At 39.0% G+C, this 16,924-nt stretch overlaps 1 protein-coding gene across 2 annotated transcripts in view; it reads right to left on the bottom strand.

Annotated features, from left to right (window-relative positions):
* The window catches only part of trrap (transformation/transcription domain-associated protein), a 75,129-nt gene that overhangs the window by 12,057 nt on the left and 46,148 nt on the right, over positions 1 to 16,924 (bottom strand). For both annotated transcript variants that reach the window (XM_053511122.1, XM_053511123.1), the window contains exons 57-64: positions 15,558 to 15,749; positions 13,518 to 13,713; positions 13,075 to 13,340; positions 10,353 to 10,453; positions 6,237 to 6,438; positions 3,438 to 3,599; positions 1,219 to 1,309; positions 729 to 928 (exon numbers count right to left, since the gene is read on the bottom strand). In XM_053511122.1, the coding sequence (XP_053367097.1) occupies positions 729 to 928; positions 1,219 to 1,309; positions 3,438 to 3,599; positions 6,237 to 6,438; positions 10,353 to 10,453; positions 13,075 to 13,340; positions 13,518 to 13,713; positions 15,558 to 15,749 (1,410 nt within the window). The remainder of the gene's footprint in view (positions 1 to 728; positions 929 to 1,218; positions 1,310 to 3,437; positions 3,600 to 6,236; positions 6,439 to 10,352; positions 10,454 to 13,074; positions 13,341 to 13,517; positions 13,714 to 15,557; positions 15,750 to 16,924) is intronic.

Below are 16,924 nucleotides of genomic sequence, written 5' to 3'. Positions count from 1 at the left end.
GGCAGCCTTAAGAATAAAGGATCTTGCACTTTATGGTACATATACACACAATTTTTTTTAGATTTCATTGAAAGGGAAAAAAGGGGTGTTAGTGGCTTAATAATAGGTTTCTCGCCTGCCATGCAATATGCCCAGATTTGAACCCGGGCCAATGCCCAAACCACAGGCACAGGATACAGTGCCAGTCCCGAGGACAGATAGAATGGGAGAGTTGCCTCTGAAACGGCATCTGGTGTAAACCTGTGTCAAGTTGTATGTGAATTGGATGGTCCTCTCCGGCGACCTCACTGACGGGGGAGCAGCCAAAAGACAACCAACCATTAAAGAAAAAAAAATAAGTGGGTACTATAGCCAAGTATTAATAGGAACCAACTTCTCTTGCCCCATTTTTCAAAACATTAAGTGTTTAATTAAGCGATCAAAACATTAACTATAAACCATTAAAAAGCATGATGTCAAGAAATGTGAATTTTATTTTTAAACCACACGCCAAATTTTTTTTTCTTTTTTGGACCTCAATGTTAAACACCTTGTCCAACCTATATTTTAAACTGGCGTAATCTCATTTAACACATACACACAGAAGCACATGAAGTCACAATTCAACCAATACATGCAGAAAACATTTGCGCGTATCCACATCAATCAAATATCTGCATGCAACTCAAACACAGCCGTCGTGCTCTCTTGGGACCGAGCGCATTGCACAGTTGGTGGGTGTAGCCTACCTCCTCATGCCAGTTCTCTCGGAACCACACCATCTGGTCCACAATGCCCTCCAGAGATGAGAGCAACGTGGGGTGCAGCTCTCGTTGCATGTGCATGATACGGCTGCAGCGCCACATGGGTGCTGTGGCCCGGATGGGGCCTGGATCTGACGCAGAGTGGCTCTGAGTTCCCACTGAGCTAAGCTGCTGCTGTCCAGAGTCTAAGGAGACGGGCACAAGTGAGCACAAAATTAGTAATGGCATACACAGAAACTAGCGCAAATATTTTTGATGATGCAGTTATGGCACATTTTAAAGAAGATCGAAAATAAAGTAAATTGAACAATCTCAAACTGTTATCATGGGCGCAGGAATCAAATGACTACTTTATAACTCCATTTAACTACTATAAGCGAGAATAATGCTGCAGTAACAACACACAATGTACATATTTAATTTTGTTGTATTGTTGTTAGAAATGGAAGAACTAGCTATTTTAAGCCCAACTCACCACTCTTGTAGCGCTCCCGCTGCTCGATCTTTAGTGTTAGATACAGAGTTCGGATGGGAAAGTACACAGCCTGAGGATAGACACGTCCCACCTGAAAGACACAGGCGCAGATTACACTTAAGATGGTCCCTGCAGAGCCGGTGCAGAAGTAGTACATTGGTGACACGTCTTCAAACTGCTGCGAGATAGCATGGGATTTTGAAAATGAAACCGCAGCGAGGAGAAGCAATAAAAATGGACAAACATCAAGGGCAGATTAAAACCATGGCTCAATATGACATTTTGTAAAAGCTCGTCATGTCTGGACAGGTCCTCTCCCTTTGAGATCCGCAGTGCCCTTGAACAGCCTCAAAGAGCGCTTGGAGAGCAAAGCCTATTCATCAAAACCCTACTCAGCTATTCACAGTAAAGCGGCTAAAAACAATATCTGGATGTAATCAGAGCTCAAGGTCATGAAACAATTTTACTTCACACCTTGATGATCATCAGCACTTTCCACTGCTTCTGGGCACAACTTATTCTAACTACAGGTGTATTATTATTAAAAAAAGAAAAGCTTCCATAGATTACACACACTTTGTTTTTGTACTGTTTTAAAGCACCTTCAGGGAACCGGAGCTCTTATGGGATCAATAGGTGACAGACATTATGATGGTGTATTAACGCCGTATGAGTGTTGGCTTGTCTGTTAGGACGAGACTGGAGCTAACAGGAGGAGTTCTTCTCCTCAAGCAGCCCCTCTAGTCTTCCTGCCTTTCCTGGACAAACAGCCATTAGAGTGGACACCGGATCCGCAACAAAGCAGACCGCAGGGTGAGTGCTAGCTAGGTGTAAAAAGACACCGCGGTGCCTGGAAAGGCCTTTATATGAAAATAACCAATAAGTACAGAGAAGATCTGCCGTTAAGAGCTTTGTAAGTAGGGCATTAAAAATTAAAAATAAAGGAGAAAAGAACACCCCAATAATAGGAGACACTGCTTGCTGTATTATAAAATGTGCAAGCGCTATGTGAGTGTACAGCAAGGTGTTGGGTTCCCTTTGCTTCTGTTTCATCTGAGAATACTTCATAGCTCACCTTCATCAATTTTTCAGCAAACGTTTTAAAAACGTCCCGCCAACTGAAGTAAAGCTAAATAATTCAGCAACTGAGATTAAGGTGCTCCATTCACTGAAGACTTCACAATGCAGAGAGCTTCTGCATTCAGCCTTCAATCAGCACAAGGCAGTGATAGATCTTAAGATCAAACTCAAAACGTCCTCTAGCACAGAGACCGCTGTGTGGCTTGACTAGCTTTGACAACTCTTAATTGAGGCTGCAGTATGAAAACATCTTCATTTCACTTGCCGTTTTATTGGTTTAAATGCCCTTAATCTCCCAGAAAAGCATCTTGAACGCATGGGAGCATTTGGGGTGAAACTGGGAGATTAAGAAGCATTGCACTTGTATGAACGTGCAAGAAAGAAGCGAGGCCCAGCTGCATTCTAAACATCTAAAGAGTGGAGGAAAGGGGGAGAGAAAGAGGAAGAGAGGGAGAGAGAGAGAGAAAGGAAGAAAGAGAGAGAAAAGAAGAGAGGGGGGAGAGGGAGAAAGAGAGAGAGAGAGAGGGGGGGGGGAAGAGAGAGGGAGAGAGAAAGGAAAAGAGGGGGGAGAGAGAAAGAGAGAGAGAGAGAGAGAGAGAGAGGAAGAAGGGGGTGGGAGAGGTCAAGGTTGAAGTTAAAAGCTCAGATCGCATGCTCTGCTGCAGTCTGGGGGGCCCCTAGAGCTGCTGACTGCTTTTTGAAGCGGAGGTGCTTTTAAAAGACTCAAAATAACTCCATCAGGTAAGGGGAATTAGGCCTTCATTTAATTTGCTTTGGTCTTGCAAGACCTGGGCGTCTGATATTAACTCAACAATAATGCTCTGCATAAATAATTAAAGAGGTGGAAGGAAGTAAAGGCAGTAAAATTAAATTGATAAACTAAATGTACAAAGCAAAAGGGATGGATTATGATGAGCTGATGATGTACAGGTTCACATGGGCAGACAATACTTCATAACATCTACAAATCATAACATCTACAAATGAGAAAATATGCCATTACACATCTCCTGTTCAATTTTATTAAACATGACACATCATCATGCCAAGCTTTCGCTGGTGTCTGCCAACAAACAATACAAATACACCCTGGGCCACATCAGCACTGTAATAAAAATCTGAACAATGATGGCACAAACCTGGCTGATGAGGTTGAGAAGAGGTTTGCCTTCAGAGCCCACCAGGCAGGTGAGGAGTTGAGGGATCCAGGCGAGCCATTGAATTGGTGGCACTCCAATGCAATACTTATCTACAGCATCTGCCAGTGTGTTCTTATCATCAAAACTCAACAGCCACAAGACCTGGGGAGGAGAGAGAGAGAGATGGGGGGGGGTCCATAGTTTAGTGTTGATAATCTTACCCTTAAAGATAAAATCACACTACACACAATCCTAAAATCTTGGCAAACACAACTCATGGCATTCTAAGTAGGGAACCAGCTGCCTGTCTAATAAAAAGCCATTCACATGCTCACTCATCTCAACGAATCAGATTCGTCCACACAACACTGGTCTGATCTTGTCCGTATCACAATTCAAATGAGCAATCTTCAGTTGTGTGGATTTAACACTCGCTCAGCCATACAAAAAAGGTTTAATGGTTTGTGAAATCATATCATCGCTATCACACTCCACTTGCTTGTTAGATGCTTCTGGAAGTGGCGGCTGGGGGGAGGGCTGGCAGGTGAGGGGGTGAGGCTCAATCCCTGTAGGCGTTGATGGAGACATTAACCCCACGATGGGCCACCAAGGCCACACAGCTTGTGGGTAATTACCGATAATCACTGGCCATCTATTCTCATTTATCATCTCTAAACTGTGCCAGCGGCTCTGTGTAGTACACAATCAGATGGTAGTACTCTCTACGTAATCAAATGCCCTCCCGGTGTGTCAGCCTACCAGAAAAATAAATACCCATAAGCAAACTGGAGGGAGAGTGCACCAAAGAGCACAGCACCATGTGTGCAAAACCAAACATCAGCTCTAATAATATAATGGCACACATTATCCACGGGCTATGTCTGACTGCCCCCTCTAATGCTACCGGATTAATTTTATAAAGGACTGCTTTTGTTTACAAAAATTCCACAAAGAGATTGAGTTTCGAGAGCTGAAAACCTGAAGCAGTCCTCGTTCTTTGAATTTCACAAAATGGCCATGATAAAAAAATCCTGTTGGTGCAATTATGTATACCTTATCAGTAAAAAGTTTGGATTTATTTTCTATACTCTAGAACAATACTGGATATTTTTAAAACTAGGAAATAACACATATGGCATTACAAAATTAAGCAGCAACAACATTTTTTAGTAGTTTTAAGACATGAAGGCCAGCTGCTCTGAAATAGCTCTTGCAAGAACAGTATTGTCAAGTGCATTTGGCAATTCCATCAAGGACCATGATGAAACTGGCTCTCAAAGACCATCTGAGAAAAGCTAGACCTAAACTCACTTCTGCTAAAAAAAAAAAAATTATAATAATAATAACCAGCCTCAAAAGACTAGATTAGAACCTCAGATTAAAACATTGGATCCTTTACAGAGCATAAGTAGCAGACACATCTCAATATCAACTGTTTAAAGGTAATTATTGCATTTTTTGGATGTCATCAGCATTGTTTGTCAATGTAGCAAAAAAAAAAAAAAAATCAGGAAAGACCATGGAATTTAAAGTTGTAGGCAAACCTTCGCCTAGTAGTGTAATTATTAGGGGGTAAATATATACATATTCTAATTTGTACCGCTTGGTACAGGACATTCAGTTTGGTGTCCAATGTGATCCGAGTGAAAACTTAGCTGTAAGTAGTGATGGTGGATTTTCTATTGGTTAATTAAAATCAAAGGAACAGTCAGATTAGGATTAGAGGATTTAAAAGTCACTTCAGAGATATGGAATTTGCACAGATTTGAAAAGTCAGATGAACCAGTTGATTCAAAATATAATTCAGCGCGAAATTGGAGTGTTCGACAGACAAAGTGGGAAACTAGACGTTCAAGTTGTGTTTGCTGCTAGGCAGCTAACTCAAGATAGTAAATTTAAAATGAATGCATGTTTTCTTTATAAAAACAGCAGTCAGTGTTTTGGATTTAATAAAGAAATATATCTATGCTGATGAATCAAAATATGATGGCCCTTTAGCAATGAGAAAAAACAAACAAACTCAAATTTGGGAATAAAACCCCCAAAAGTTTAAAATATTACTTATTTAAAACTATATATGTTTTTTCACTATTTGCTACAGATCAAGTTCACCAAAATTCATTAACGCATGGTTTCCCCCAAAGAAAAATGCCTTTTGGAAATTCTTTGTGTTCAAAATATGGCCAGTTTACCACTGTTTCCACATTTGTTTATATCTTTACATTTTTAATTTACAATACGGGTGAGGGGACGACGACAATACCCGCAGTGTTAAAAAGACAAGCCATTCGGACCTTACAGCCACTGGCCACTATGGCGGTTTTAGACTGATGGAAAAGGGAATGCGGCTTATATAACGAGGAACGTGGCCTTTCTCCTCCTGACCTGCTGCTAGCAGATCACACAGTGTTTATTGATCGACTGAAGCAGGCATCTCTGTGGTGGAAGAAAGGGAGGTGGGGGGGTTCTGGCTGCACAGAGCTGCTTAGATTGGACTGACAGGGGTGGAATTAAGCTCTTAACCTCTAAGACGGTGGTGGGGGATCCAGCCAGGGCCTGTGGGGGTGGCAGTAATTGTTAAAGGGTTTCTCACTGTGCAGCTCCAGGCATTTATCCATGTAACACAAGACCAACAGAAACAGGCAATCAGAGAACCTCCTTATGATTCTGTTCTGCGGTCAGCACCAGAACATTAGTTAGTTATAAGATGCCTGTAATAGGATGTACTTATCTCCTACAGCTCTCATTTGGGTCAGTCTAGCTGAGGAAATCAAAGGCTACAGTAAAGACAGATCTTACCTTGGCGAGGTACTTGCGCGACTTGCTCTCATTTTGATGGCGGCAAGCATGAAGGTAACAAGTGATTGCTGACACACCCAGGTGTAACTGACGGTCTTTCACAAAGATGTTCTCCAGGTAATCACCCCACATGGCCCAAGCCTTCACTAAGACATCGTGCATCTGAACAGCTGCTGAGAAGGCTTTATTGGCTTCCTCTGATCTGCAGATATGGAGAGTGAAGGGATAAATCAATTTCTCTACAGATTAACTGAGAATCACCGAAAGACTTTTCAGTGAGCCAATGTAATGGACATCTCTGCATATAAAAAAGAGCTGGGAATTATTGGTAGATTAAATTTGATTTCAATTTAATAGCACTAACATTTATTGTCTGATTTGTCGCAAGCAAATCAGACAATAATTTAGCAGCTACATTTCTTAGACGGTTTGAAGGATTTAAACTAATAAAGTAGCTAAAACATTAAAATGCTATCCAACTTTTGTTAATTATTTAAATGTCATGGCTTGTAAAAAGTATTAATGTTATAATTTTGTTATAAAATGTTTTTTTTATTTTCAAAATTAACCTTTATATCCTTTTATTTTAAAATTTCAATAATTAAAAAGTGTGAACTGATTCTGAATAAAAATATGATTATTTAATTAAAATAAATCAAACTGACTAACAACATATCGATTAATTTTCATAACTGATTAAATGACAGACCTGATATACTGTACCTTATGATTTCCTATATGGAAGTAATCAAAATATAGTTGATACTATCCTTAAAATAATCAATAAAATCATTCAATATAATGAGCTAAAAATTGGAAAATTGGTAATCTTTAAATGAGTGCAAAAACAACAAGAATTGTGGATATGTGGAATGAAATTCATTATTAGATTGACATGCAGGTCTATGAAACAAATATGATTTTGGTAAAGGAGGAAGCCTTCATTCAGTGAATAAACAAAAGGCAACTTGCATCCCAGAATTAGCTGACAAAAGTCTATTATTTTCCCTCATCAGCCACTTTGCACTTCCAAGAACCTTTCGCTAGTAATTACGCCTTCCTCAAGCTGGTTATGGAGCTGCTTTTAGAACAGACTCATAGCCAAGCTCATAAAACAACTTTATATGGAACTAAAAACAGTTGAGAAGGAACTTAGCAGCATGGCTTAAAGCCTCAGGCCATTACTACCATCCCACGCACACGTCTCCAAGTATGGACTGATGTGAAATGTTACCCAGGGCAACCACTTATAAGAAGAACGTATAATGAACATGTGGCATGCAACAGGATTGAGCTTGATTGCGATGGGAACCAGGGGAGGCCACATCCACCGAAGCATTCACTTAGTTTTGGACATTTACCATGTGCATCTACACACTCACACACACTCAATTCTGAGTTGGGTAAAGAGTGTGAGGCTATTCCTTTTGCCCAGTCAAGTGTTTAAAGGCTCCGTCTGACAGCACCATTTCTTTATCAAACCCCCTGTTAATATTTGCAGAGAGTGAACATGCAATGATTACATTAAGCACTGCTGAGGCTGGGGAAAGTTTTGCTGATCGCAGAGATTTTACAAATTGCTACTGAGTTAATTATTCTGCGCTGTGTATTTAATAAGCCGTTGCGATTCAGCAGTGCCCTCCAGAGTCATCACCACCCTGAAGGGCATTGTCACAAGTGATGTTGGCAAAACTGGGCATGAAACCCACTAAGGTACAGTGGTCTTTCCAGGAAAGAATAAAAGTGGTGTGCTAGAACCAGGAACATCGATCAGTGCTGTTATAGAAGATTATGTATGATATGTAAGCATCCTGAAAATTACAGTAAGCCCCCAAAGCACTCATAAAAATGCTTCTATTTAGGCTGATACAGAATCCACAAGTATGTTGAATAAGCTAATTATCCATTTTAGATCAAATGCCTCAGCGTGTTGTCTAAATGCGTACTTTTATTGAAGGGATAAGTCTTATAGATGTTCTGTCCCTTCAGACAAAGGAGTTAACGGTCAAGATCACAAATTGTCTTAAATTTAAATAATGATAAATATTTATTATTGATTTGCATTGTATAGTAATAGTATTATATTAGTTCTATTAAAATATTTTTATTTAACTGGAATTTTTTTAATTTTTTATATGTATTCTACATATACATACATATACAGTGTTCTTACTTACATGTTTGCATGCGAGAGTGTATGTACAGAGCAAAAGATGTTAAAAAAAAAAAAAAGGCCATCATCAGCTGTTGATGATGAAAAAGATGATTATCAGAATGACACTGCCAAAAAAAAAAAAAAAGGCAGGATAGAAATTCTTTAATAAATTTAAAACAAACCAAATACAAGATTAAGTTTATTTTTAGTAAAATGTTAATAAAATTGTAAGTTCAAATTTGTTGTTCTATCGGAAACGAATTTTGCTTGTTTTAAGAAAAAAATCCTAAAACTAGCAAAATTATCTGAAAGTCCAACAAACTTTATTTCAATTTTCAGTCAAATTTGAAGGAAAATAAACTATAACTGTGTATTTGTTTGTTGAAATCTTATTTTGGGAAAGTATAGATAAATGTCACTATTTTTTATCATATTTCCACTCGCTAACATATATATTTTTTTGCATTGTAATTATTCAACATTTCCTCTGTCAAGATAAAACCAGTGTGAGGCAAAAAAAATGCACAATTCTTAACGCCTGTCTGGAAATTCTCTTGTTATATCGGCATTTATAAAAAGAAGCCAAATAATCTGCCAAGAGGAAAAGATCATTTAAAGCTTGAAAAGAGTCAACTCATCATCAGGCCTGCAACGTATGCTTATAAGTAAGCATGGGCTTATATTTAAGGTATTTTATTTGCCAATGTATCATATTTAACAGTAAAGGACTTGGAAAAAAAATGAAAACCTGAGATGGAAAGTAAAGGCATTTAAGTTTAAAATGACTATGACCATGACTGTCTGGGGTGTGATATGTGATAAGTAGGAGTGAGTGAGAGTGTGTGTACCTGTGAGTGAGTGAGCAAGTGTGTGTGCGCATGCATGTGTATGTGCACGTGCAAAAGTGTATGCAGGTGTGTGCACAAATCAGTGATTGTTGTTTACATAAACTGTATTCATGAAAGTAGTTTTATGGTGAATTACTTTTTTTTAATCTCACTCCTGATGTTTAACTCTCGTGTTATATTCAGTAACTTTTCTGCCATATTTTTCTGTGACTGAATATACAATAGTATCCACTACATCAAGTTTTATGATCAACGCTATAGGAAGCAATTATGTTATACTCAATGTAGATCACATAAAGCACTGGTCTAATATTGGTTTTAATTTAAAACTAAAATCAGTGTAACACAATAAGCTACCAATGAATGATTGTGCCTGGTATAAGTACATGATTGTGTGTAAGCATTATAATTAGAGTTTCAAGTGAGTCTGATGCAGAGCAGTGGTTGATTAGATGAGCACTTTGAGAAGTTTGGGTTATGAATGGGAGTGTGCTTGTGTTTAAATTGTTACGTGGATTTTGATGAACCCTATGCGAAATAATGGAACAAAGGCCAGGAACATGCATGAAATTACCTAAAGATTTTATCAAGACAAACCTGCTTCTAAATTATTCACATTAAAATATTTCATCTTAGTTCTTTAGAGCCTCCAACCTGAGGATTCAGCAGTAAGCAAAGGCAGAAAATGTCACTCAATACGAGTTGGCGTCAATCATTGTTTCAGAGCCCATAGCCATTATCTCCATCCGTGAATGCAGGATGTGAGGTTAATTACTCCTCATCCACTCATATTGGCTGCTAACGATTGCCTTGACCTCATTATTGGACTAATGCTTTAATGCTGATCATTAGCGAGGAAAATAGAAATGCACCGCTGTTTATCCGTCTTCTCCATAATGCCTTTTCTCTGAGAATGTTCAGTTTTAAAAAGTCTGCGCTCTTAATGACCAAAGCTGTCACAAAGACCATCATCCCTTTTCTTTAATGTCAGTCTAAACCTGAAATAAGACTGAAGGAAAGGAAAGCGAAAAAAAGGCTTAATAAAGATAGAAAGAAAAAAGTAAGACAACTAGACAAGGACGAAGGCACTTCAAAGAGGGAATCCACTCTTACTTATTGATCTGGGCTAAAAACATGCCCTTGAGTGCGTAGAACTCAGCGGTCATCTCCTTGGTGAAGTACTTGAGATTGGTAGACTCGATCACCTCAAGTCCCTATAACAACAAAGAAAAGGTGATTTCACAACAGTGCAGAAAAACAACCACACTGTCTTACTTGCTATTAACAAATCGTTTTTGGTAAATACACATGTAACTATGGATGATTTCTTCATAGCACAGACTGTAGATTTATGTAGTGCATCACTGATTACACCCCTTACATTTAGTATCCATTAAACCTAACCTATTTAAACCTGAAATACTTAGGGAGACATGAGCAGTCCTGAAAAAGGTTCATCCATACTCAGCAAAAAAAGAAACGTCCCTTTTTCAGGACTGTGTATTTCAACAATAATGTTGTAAAAATCCAAATAACTTTACAGATCTTCATTGTAAAGGGTTTAAACAATGTTTTCTATGCATGTTCAATTAACCATAATCAATTAATTAACATGCACCTGTGGAATGGTCGTTAAGACCATAACAGCTTACAAAAAGTAGGCATTTAAGGTCACAGTTCTAAAAACGCAGGACACTAAAGAGACTTGTCTACCGACTGTGAAAAACACCCAAAGAAAGATGCCCAGGGTCCCTGCTCATCTGTGTGAACGTGCATTAGGCATGCTGCAGGGAGGCATGAGGACCGCTGATGTGGCTAGGGCAATAAATCGTCATGTCCGCAATGTGAGATGCCTAAGACAGCGCTACAGGGAGACAGGAAGGACAGCTGATCCTCCTTGCAGTGGAAGACCACGTGTAACAACACCTGCACAGGATCGGTACATCCGAGTATCACACCTGCGTGACAGGTACAGGATGGCCACAGAAACTGCCTGAGTCACACCAGGAACACACAATCCCTCCATCAGTGCTCAGACTGTCCGCAATAGGCAGTCCATGAGGAGGAGATGCACTGCAGTACTTCAAGCAGCTGGTGGCCACACCAGATACTGACTGAGTCTCCCTTCATTCAGGGACACATTGTGAAACATTTTTAGTTTATGTCTTATGGTGTTGACTCTTTTAGTGTTCATACAAATATTTACGCATTAAGTTTACTGAAAGTAAAAACAGTTGAAAGTCAGAGGACGTTTCTTTTATTTTGCTGAGTATACAATCACGATGTAAAACATAAAATAACTATCATATAACAGTTAGTCCTGACCAATAAATGTTTATCTATATACATCACTCTATGTCTCGTTTTTTTAACAATCGTTAATTACATTAATTTTAGTAGTCAAGTAGGCTTTTATTGTCATTTCAACCATATACACAGTAAAACAAAAAAACGTTCCTCCAGGACCAGTCATACATACAACATAACATACTACATACCTTAACTAACTAGCTAACTAAGACACCTAATTAGCTGACTAGCTAAGATAAACTATACAAAGACAACAAAAAGAAAGTGCACAAGCAAATGTGCAAACAAGAGCAGCAACTCGACACAATGCAGTATACTATAATACTGTGTATACAGTGTAGTATAATGTGAGAGTGAGTTGAGATGAGATACTAGTGAGTGCAAGTGAATTACAGGTTGGTGTATGAAATTGCTTTTGCATCTGTAGGACTATACAGGACTGGTGTCATCTCAAATGCAACCATGCATACATTAAAAAAATATATTTAAAAATATATTGGAGTCAATGTGCCGATATATAAATTGCCTCATAAAAGAATGACAATGCATCAGTGAATTGATCGTTTCTCACGTCTCCACTAAATAGCTTCTAATATAAGGCTAAATCCCAAAATCTCTCTCTAATGGTGTTTGTGGAACTGTTTAATTAAAGCAATATCACACTAGAGGTTGTGATGTGCTGATATTCACTCCCTTAAATACACACTTCCTTTCATGTGATATTGGTTAATTAATACTTTTGTACATATTGTTCCTTAGAATGTCTTTATTGGAGATACTAGAAGTAAAGACATTAAGCAGACTGTGCAAATAGAAGAACAATAAAAAAAATACATTAATTTAAACACACAGCAAGGAAAGAGCAGACAAAGTTGTTTAGGAAGAAGAAAAAAAAACATGAAAAAATCATTTTGCTCCAAATTAATTCACCTGAAGTCTAATGACAGATTGTCTTTTAAAAATCCAAACTACTAGCAGCCTTCCCAAAGTAATGGAAAGATCCCAGATAATGACACCTGCAGTGTTCTCAGGAGCAGATTTTACGTACAAGAGCTACTCCTGAGAACACTGCAGGTGTCATCAGCTAGGATCAGGCAGAGGCTGAGGCAGAGTAATGATGAAAGGAAAGAGAATGAGGCAGCCCTATTAATCAGGCTTAAGAGGATGCCCGGGTCATTCCTTACGCTGCTCGTGACTGACAGCAGCACAACGCAAGTCCTTCTCAAAGTAACAGAGAGCAGAATTATTTGGACGAAAGGGTTTGGTTAAAAGCGAACATGAAAGAGTAAAAGAGATTTGATAAAAGAAAAGCGATTCGGTGATCTCATGTTGAGGAAAAAATAAGCAGATTGCAGAAGAGGTACACGTGGGTATGTATTGATGTACACGAAAAGTCATTGTGTAAGCAATTTTACAGATTAAAGTTTTAATAAATATTTGGGTGTATTTCAAACATTCCAACTTTCCTGACTTAATAGCTCTATGATTGACAGCAATAAGTGTTCTCTCTTTCTCTCTCTCTCACCTGCATGCACTCGTTCTTGCCCATCACTCCGGCTAGCTGCAGGTAGCATTTCACCTGCTGCCTGATTTTCTGAAAGCAGTCAACAATGGGCACAGTGGGGATGGTGTGGATGCGGCTTAGGATGTCCAGTGCCACATTGACCAGTCCCTGCTTGCGAGCGATCTTGCCATACTGGATGATAGCGGAGGCTGACGCGTGCACACCCAGCATGGCATTGTTGGTGTTGGGATCGTGCTGTGTGTTACTCTCATATGCTGACACAATGGCTGCACAGATATATTTACCATGAGTTAGCAAACAGCACTTCTTTAAATCCATAAACACTTATAACAATAACAATTATATGTGTCATGATTACTTTTCCAGCAAATCAAAATTAAATCATAAAATTATGTAATGAACCCTCTGCACATAAAAAAACAAGTAAGACATGGCAGGTTTACCCTGGTAGTGGTGTTGACGCCACATGAAGATGCTGCTCCAGTGTGACAGGTCGTCTGAGACGATGGGGAGCCGGTTCCTCCAGGTCTTCACTACAGTCTTCATGTCGTGCAGGCTGGTGTTTCGGCCCAGGTTGGCCGGCTGAAGACCCATGTTGATCTGAGCAGCCTCCTGCAGTTCAATGATCTGTTGAGCAGCCTGCGAGGAAAAGAGACAGAAAATATGGACAGATGAAACCCTGGCTGGGGACCCAGAATGTCCCATTCCTTCAAAAGAATCATGAGTTAGGTGCCTCGGATTAGTCTCACCAAAATGATTGCAAATATCAAAACTATCTCAAGGATTACATTTGTAACAATCGTTTATTTCTGCCTATCCAAACCCCTGGCAGGTACCTCACACTTCCCTGCACACGGCAATCTCAAACCCATTACTGCAGCTGTATTGCAGGCTTATGATCCTTATTGGAGAAGACAAAAAATAGAGTGAAATGACGCCTGAGGTGGCTGAGCAAAAAAGAGTGGATCAAAGTATCCCCTAACCCATTTATCCCAAAAGACAAGAGAAAGACTGTAACCCGCCCAATGTGCTCCTGCTTTTGTGTAATCATCCCATCAGACAAAATGTAAGAAATATGAACAGACAAGAGACTTGCAAAATGTCATGACTTAGAAATGCAATCTATTTCTTCGCAGCGTACTTATGTCGGACTCATTTTAACACATCATACTATAATGGAATGGATTCAGTAAATGACGCCACCCCTTACACATATGCGCTCAAAGGCTTATTTATAAACTTCATGATTGTTAAGCCAATATGTCGTATTGTTTTATGATTAATCATAGAAAGACTAGTCTAACAGTCACACAAGCCTGGTGGTTTATAACACAACAACTTGCTGTGAATAACACTGATTACACAGAAACAAGGAGTACCCAACTGCTTACTTATGTGAAGTTTGGATGTGCTTGATCACTTCTTTGGAGCAAACCAAGCTCTTGAAACAAAATAAATGAGGAATTACAATATTTTTTCACAATTATCACTTAATATCAGCTGATGCAATGTTATATTCTTCATTTCAACAACCCATTCATCATGTAAATGTAATTTTCTCACAGGTATTTAATCAAATGCTATCTGATGAGGAAAGAAAAGTAATTACTGCCATTTTAAACTTGCTGCTTCTCCCTCTCTCCCTCTCCCTCCCATCACTTTTAATCACTTTTATTGGTTGAGGGAGGTGTTTTCCCCCTCTGTGGTACCTTTGCAGCAGTAAAAGGAGTAAACAGGATTTTTTTGGAAACTTCCACCTTCCACTAATAAACTGGCCTGACAAGAGAGAATCGTTGGCTCAGAAAGACTGAGGCACCACCTCAAGCAATGCGATACTCTTACAGAAACATCAATTCCATGGAATTCACAACATTTCACAGTTTAGCAATAGTTATTCCATTTTCTTTAAATCACATCACAGTCAAATACTGCAGACTGCACAATCATTGATTTGTCTTATGAGCTCCACCCAGTGACAGCAATGCCAGCCTTCTGCAGCAACAGAAAACCTAGAGCCTGGCAGAAGCAATCTACAGACACACATCACCTTCACTATTGTGTGCACAGGCTGATTGTGTGTGCGTGCGCGTGCGTGTGTCACTCAAGTAGTAACTCGTGCTGAATATTAATACAAGGCACACATTCATAGCCACAATATTCCACTCAACACACACGATCATTCCTAATGACTTAAGTAGCCATAAGCACAGAAGACGTTATTACTCACAAAACAAACATTTAGCAAAATATTTTCGCAATACAGTAGAAAGGAAGCTACAAGCAGAAAAGCCTACGTTTCCTAAACTCAGTCTGGAACATTCCTCTTCTTCATTACTGCTAAAAAAAAAAGGTTATTTTGCATAACTTGACTCATGCACATTGTGTGGAATTTGTGCAACACAGTACGCAATATATTTTGCCATTATTGTTGTCTGAGAGCTCCTGCGAGCTGGAAATTTTATAAGAGTAAGAGAAATTCTGACCTGCAGCAGTGGGGTGTGGACATGAGAAACGATGTGAGGCAGTCTCCGCCACTCTCTGATAGCCAAGCTGCTGGCCATCTCCACCAAGCGCTCAGTAAAGTTGAGTTGCTGCTCCTCTGGGTGACAGATGGCCAAGTACCCACGGTGCATGTTCACCTTCCATGCCATCTCCTTAGGACAGCTCAGTTCCACCTGACGCGCACACACACACACACACAAATTGCTTTAAATGTTCCAATTAGAACTTGTTATTTTAAACAATAAACACATTTAAGCCAAATCCTAAATAACTTATGATTAACTACATAGAGTATAACTTGATGACGGAGTAGAGCCTACAGCATTGGCCAAAAGTAATAGGAAAAAAAAAACTGAATTTCAAAGTTTTAATGACGCTCACAATTTTTTTTAAATAATAAAAATCAATTAGAATTTATTTTATGCAATGCAATTCACTTAGTCCTTGCCTGCTTGATTGCTTCCTGAAGATCATGTACAGAAGTTTATCACACAAATTGGCAAATTCACTAGAGAGGTCCCTAGTTTTAGCCATTTTACATTGTGTACACTTCAGCTTCTGAAACGAAAAGTCCTGCCACATTTGCTCCATCCATTAAATAAACCAACTGAAACTAATAGGTTTTAACTAATGGGGGGCAGTGGTTAGCAGCTCAGTGCGTTAAGGCTCTCAGTTACAGATCAGCGGTTCGAGCCCCAGCTCCTAGAGTAAGGCCCTTAACCCTGTCTGACCCAGGGTGCCGTAAAAATGGCTGACCCTGCGTTCTGACCCCTGCCTACCAACAAGAAGCTGGGATATGCGAAGAAATAAGCATTTCACCGCATATTGTACTGTGTTTGACTGTTTTGTACGCTGTTCACTTATTTTATGAGAGAGCTAAAATTCAAGGTACACGTCATCTTCAATATGATGGCCACCACTGTGCATAGTGGGATTTAACCACAAAACTCTACAATAAAAACATGTATATATTTATATTTAATACATATATTTTATACATATATTTTTAAAATAAATTAGCTTTTTTGCTTTTATATAAGGAGAGTTTCTAAATAATCAAGTGACACTGTATCCAAAAAAAACCCTGAGGATTAATTTACCACAAACATATTATTTAAATGTAAGTAAGTGTTGTCATAATAAAATGTTCGAGCAACTTTAACACAGTTTCAAATCCAGTTATCAATATGCCTGGGTGGTATACATTATTAACAATGTTTTGCATTCATTTACTATTTTATAATAAACACCCGACCACCCATAGAGACGAGCTGAAAGCTGTTATCAAAGCAACCAGGTCTTCAGTAACGTCTCAGCAGTGCCATAGGCTGATCGTCGTCATGCCACA

The sequence above is a fragment of the Clarias gariepinus genome, chromosome 14 (assembly GCF_024256425.1).
Source record: "Clarias gariepinus isolate MV-2021 ecotype Netherlands chromosome 14, CGAR_prim_01v2, whole genome shotgun sequence".
In the NCBI taxonomy this organism is placed as follows: domain Eukaryota; kingdom Metazoa; phylum Chordata; class Actinopteri; order Siluriformes; family Clariidae; genus Clarias; species Clarias gariepinus.
The sequence above is the reverse complement of the archived record's forward strand: the minus strand, read 5'-3'. Positions and strand labels throughout refer to the sequence as shown.